The sequence below is a fragment of the Cynoglossus semilaevis genome, chromosome 8, assembly GCF_000523025.1.
Source record: "Cynoglossus semilaevis isolate Cse_v1.0 chromosome 8, Cse_v1.0, whole genome shotgun sequence".
In the NCBI taxonomy this organism is placed as follows: Eukaryota; Metazoa; Chordata; class Actinopteri; order Pleuronectiformes; family Cynoglossidae; genus Cynoglossus; species Cynoglossus semilaevis.
The window spans coordinates 29,859,536-29,864,686 of record NC_024314.1 but is presented as its reverse complement, the minus strand read 5'-3'; the positions used below and the strand labels follow the sequence as shown (position 1 = coordinate 29,864,686).

The following is a 5,151-nucleotide window of genomic DNA, read 5'->3' as shown; positions in this document are numbered from 1 at the left end:
GTCAGAGCCACAGAAGCTGGTACCAGGTGACAGCTGTGGTACCAGGTCCTGGTTGAGCTCCGTACATTTTTGCAGGTGACGGCGCGACACTTCATCTCTCTGACAGACTTCATCTTCTCCTCCATCTGTTCCTTCTTCACCAGAGCGTCGAAGTAGCGCTCCTGCAGCTGGTACTCCGCCTGTACACCAACACCAACAACACCAACACCAACACCAACAACAACACCAACACCAACCCCAACACCACCACCAACAACACCAACAACACCAACACCAACACCAACAACAACACCAACACCAACCCCAACACCACCACCAACAACACCAACAACACCAACACCAACACCAACAACAACACCAACACCAACACCAACACCAACACCAACAACACCAACAACAACAACAGGGGTCAGGGTTATTTGAACCAAGGCTTCCGTCCACGTCAGATCCACGGCCGTCCTCTTACCGCCTGCAGGACCAGCCCGTGCCGTGATTTGGCGTTGAGGATTCTCTGGAACTCCTCGGACTCGATGTAGCGGAGGTGATCACGCTTCTTCTTCTGTGCTGGCTCCTCCTCCTCCTCCTCCTCCTCCTCCTGACCTGAACACATGGTCCAGTTATGAAGACAAATACAGGAGACAACATAAAAGAGGTCAGTGTGGTTCAACACCTGGCGCCCTGAGGCTCCGCTCCACCCGGCCCTGGATCTCACTGTCGTCGCTCCTCTTCCTCTTCACACAGTTAGGATCCTCCTTCTCCAACGTCCGTCCTTTGTCCCGTAGCCTCCTCAGAGCGGCCATCTTGGCAGCTGACAGGCCGGGGGGGGCGGGGGCAGGAGGCGGGCAGCTCCCCCGGTCAAAGAAGACGATGTCTTGGCCCTGAGAGAAGCCTCGACCCAGGGTGGGGGGGTGCTGCGGCGGCGACCCGGGGGAGGAGGTCAGTCTGTGACGACGGCTCTGGAGAAGTTCCTGCTGCTTCTGTTTCTGCTGCTTCAGAAGTTCTGTGGCCGTGATGGACTGGACCGGAGCTGCGGCGGAGCCCTTGGAGACTGGGGGGTCAGGGGTNTCCAGGACTGTAGACCGACAAAGTCTAGAGAGAACCAGGTTCCACCAGTCAGGACTAGGGATGCACCAAAGTTAGAACTCTTGGCCGAAACCGAAAACCAGAAGGTTCTCATCAGTCACCTGGTACTGATGGGAACTCATCAGTACCAGGTGACTGACAAAAACCAGAAGGTTCTCATCAGTCACCTGGTACTGATGGGAACTCATCAGTACCAGGTGACTGACAAAAACCAGAAGGTTCTCATCAGTCACCTGGTACTGATGGGAACTCATCAGTACCAGGTGACTGACAAAAACCAGAAGGTTCTCATCAGTCACCTGGTACTGATGGGAACTCATCAGTACCAGGTGACTGACAAAAACCAGAAGGTTCTCATCAGTCACCTGGTACTGATGGGAACTCATCAGTACCAGGTGACTGACAAAAACCAGCTGTGGACCAGTTCTGGTCTGTGCTGCTTTATTCCCTCATCCCAGGACCGATGTTTCTAAGGTGGATCAAGTCGAGTGATGATGTAGATCTGAGTCCAACAGACTCTAGGAGTGGACTTCTTAGTGTGTTCACTCCGTGGTCCGTGGTCTCCACCTGGTCCATTAAAGGAAGAACATCTGCTACTCTTTAGTTAGTTGCTCCAACGGGACGAGAACAGAGAGAATGTTCTCCATGAAGACCCACTGGGGGGAGGTGAAGGTCACGGGGAGGTCACGGGGAGGTCTTGGTCTGAGCTACGTCTCAGAACATTTGGTGCATCCTTAGTCATGACTAATGAAGTACACGGTGAAGTAGATGTTGAAGTACACGGTGAAGTAGATGTTGAAGTACACGGTGAAGTACCTGGTTGGCCTCCTCTAGTACACGGTGAAGTAACGGTGAAGTAGATGTTGAAGTACACGGTGAAGTAGATGTTGAAGTACACGGTGAAGTACCTGGTTGGCCTCCTCTGACCAGGTGCTTCTTCAGCTGCAGAGCTCCAGGAGTCGGTGCTGACATCAGGCTCCTGAACTCATCAGAACATCCAGAGACCTGACCAGACTGGAGGACTGGACCACAGGAACACAGGACTGTAGTACACTGGAGTACTGACACCATGGAGTACTGTGATACTGGAGTACTGACACCCTGGAGTACTGTGATACTGTAGTACTGACACCCTGGAGTACTGTGATACTGGAGTACTGTGATACTGGACGTGTGTACGTGTGTACGTGTGTGTGTGTGTGTGTGTGTGTGTGGGTGTGTGTGTGTCTCACCCAGATTCTTGGCTTGGCCTGTTCCAGGAGTTGAGACGATCCTTTTACAAACAGTTTGTCCAGAGTTTTCTGTCTGGGTTTTTTGGACTGTGAGGCTGTTCTGAAAAACAGAGCAGACCGTCTCAGTGTCCGACCGTCTCAGTGTCCGACCGTCTCAGAGTCCGACAGTCTCAGAGTCCGACCGTCTCAGAGTCCGACAGTCTCAGAGTCCGACAGTCTCAGAGTCCGACCGTCTCAGTGTCTGCCCGTCTCAGAGTCCGACCGTCTCAGTGTCCGACCGTCTCAGTGTCCGACCGTCTCAGAGTCCGACAGTCTCAGAGTCCGACCGTCTCAGAGTCCGACCGTCTCAGAGTCCGACCGTCTCAGAGTCCGACAGTCTCAGAGTCCGACAGTCTCAGAGTCCGACCGTCTCAGTGTCTGCCCGTCTCAGAGTCCGACCGTCTCAGTGTCTGCCCGTCTCAGAGTCCGACCGTCTCAGTGTCCGACCGTCTCAGTGTCCGACCGTCTCAGTGTCCGACCGTCTCAGTGTCCGACCGTCTCAGAGTCCGACCGTCTCAGAGTCCGACAGTCTCAGAGTCCGACAGTCTCAGAGTCCGACAGTCTCAGAGTCCGACAGTCTCAGAGTCCGACAGTCTCAGAGTCCGACCGTCTCAGTGTCCGACCGTCTCAGTCTGTGTCAAACGTCCCGTCACAGAGACAACAGCAGGAGGACTCACAGGGACGCAGCACAGGCTGCAGAGGACACCCCCCCGTAGTAGAAGCCGTCTCGACACAGGCGCTCCTTGAGGCCGCCCTTGTTGGGGGCTTTTCCAGAGAAGGACGACTGTAGCTCCGCCCTCTTGGAACTCATCTTTTTGTACTGAGCCTTGACGTGGTACTGACAGAACTGACACTCGTACTGGAAGGAAACAACGTGAAAAACTGTCTTCTCAGGACCACGTGTGGGACGACAGTCAGCTGAGAAGAGAGACACTCACCATGTTGACAATCTGACAGCAGGGGTCGCCGTTCTTCTTCATGGCCTTACAGGTGCCAAAGTCCTGAGCTTCACCCATGATGAGGACCTTCTGAGGGTGGTCCACGGTCAGACTGACCTGTGTGTGTGTGTGTGTGTGTGTGTGTGTGAAGCGCGTCCATGACAACAGCATGTACTACAGGTAGTTCTGCTTCTGATGAAGGTCTACTTACACCCTCATAGCCTTCCTTCTGCTTCATGGGGTTGGGGTTGAGGACCCCGAGGACCGTCCCCAGCTCCGTCTTCCACAGCTCTTTGTGAACTTCACCAAACAGCAGCAGAGACACAAACACCTCCAGGTTGTGGAGGTCGTTCAGTTTCCAGATGCTGAAGGTTCGGCCCTGTGAAAAAAAAAGAATGAATCAGGAACGCTGCAGTTCACAGAGTGTCCACCGCAGGTCGAGGTTGTGGTTCTGATGTCACAGCAGAACCTACACTGCTGCTGCTCTGTGGCGTGGACTTGTTGACCAACACTGCAAACGTCACCCAGTCACTGTCCTCCAGTTTGTCCCGAGTCAGACGCTCCGGCAGCTGGGACAGAGCGACCAGACGACGGCCGGCCATTTTGAGGTCCATCTCCGTGGAGGAAACACGAGGTTTTCTGGTAGGAAAATCACAGAGAATGAATTTAAACCCAGTGATGGTCAGAGTCTGCACCTCCACCGTGACGGTGTCCTGACCTGAGCCGCAGTCTGGAGTATCTCTCAACAGCCAGGTCTTTGGGGTGGTCTGGGGGGGGCACAGCAGCTGATGCAGCTCTGCTGAACGACGCCGATGCTGAACGTCCACCACCGGAACCTTCGGTGGATTTCTTCACTGGCTGGAAGGAGCTGCCCAGCTTTATCTCCACCAGTGGCCCCCTGTCGTCTGGGACAGAGGCGACAACAGTCGGTACAGCAGCGCCCCCTGTCTGTAAAGTTGGTGCTCTACTACGATGCCCCCTAAACTCCTCTGATCATCTTCTCAGACTTCAAACCAAGACGCTGACACAGATGACAGTTACGTCCACTAACGTCCGCTCCTGCCTGTGTCTCTCCTCTGTTCACTCTCCTCTCTCCTTGGTCCCGGCTCCTCCTGATACGAGGAGAGGAGCAGATTACTGCCCTCACCTCCGTCGTTCCCGTGCTCTCCCTCCTGCAGCTCAGCGCTAACCTCCGCCGCGTCGCGACGTTTTTTTATTTTTTTGCCTTTTTTTTTTGTTTTTTTCTTCTTTTCTGTCTTATATTCTACTTCGGGGGGTTTACCTTGTCGCGGTGGCTCTGTGAACACAACTACAACCACAGGAGACTCGCTCGAGGCCCAGGACTAAATGAGTCAAAGGTTGGCATCTGTCTCAGGACTGATGAGGTCATAGGTCATAGGTCAACTGTTGTTAAAAAGACACAGCTTTGGTTTTTACCTTGAGATGTTCTCTGTTTGGCCTGATGCGCCACCCTGTGTTTGGATCTGGAAGAGTCCGCAGTGTTTAGCTGCTCAGAAAAGTCCAAGGACTCCTGGAGCTTTGAGGAGACGTCTCTGTGTGGAGCGGAGGAAGACGGCGCTGTTGGAAACAGGAAGTCCATCAACTGCCGTCTCTTCATGTCGTTAATATTACTGTTAATTAAAGCAGTGAATCAACAAAACCTTTACATGTTTGTGTCTTGGTCTTCTTTGAAGCAGGGGTGGTCTTTGAGGCCGGCTGTGGTGGGGGTGGGGGGGGGGGGGGGGGGGAGGGGGGGGGTTAGGGTTTGGGGTAGGGGTAGGGGTAGGGTTAGGGTTAGGGTTAGGGTTAGGGTTAGGGTTAGGGTTAGGGTTAGGGTTAGGGTTAGGGTTAGGGTTAGG

General features: G+C 53.9%; 1 protein-coding gene across 1 annotated transcript in view; it reads right to left on the bottom strand.

The window, feature by feature from the left end:
* Positions 1–5,151, bottom strand: part of mcm10 (minichromosome maintenance 10 replication initiation factor) — a 7,813-nt gene that overhangs the window by 2,237 nt on the left and 425 nt on the right. The window contains exons 3-14 of the mRNA XM_025057195.1: positions 4,960–5,052; positions 4,730–4,870; positions 4,011–4,197; positions 3,766–3,931; positions 3,504–3,671; positions 3,293–3,409; positions 3,032–3,213; positions 2,316–2,415; positions 1,992–2,097; positions 671–1,048; positions 467–600; positions 66–179 (exon numbers count right to left, since the gene is read on the bottom strand). Of these exons, the coding sequence (XP_024912963.1) occupies positions 66–179; positions 467–600; positions 671–1,048; positions 1,992–2,097; positions 2,316–2,415; positions 3,032–3,213; positions 3,293–3,409; positions 3,504–3,671; positions 3,766–3,931; positions 4,011–4,197; positions 4,730–4,870; positions 4,960–5,052 (1,886 nt within the window). The remainder of the gene's footprint in view (positions 1–65; positions 180–466; positions 601–670; positions 1,049–1,991; positions 2,098–2,315; positions 2,416–3,031; positions 3,214–3,292; positions 3,410–3,503; positions 3,672–3,765; positions 3,932–4,010; positions 4,198–4,729; positions 4,871–4,959; positions 5,053–5,151) is intronic.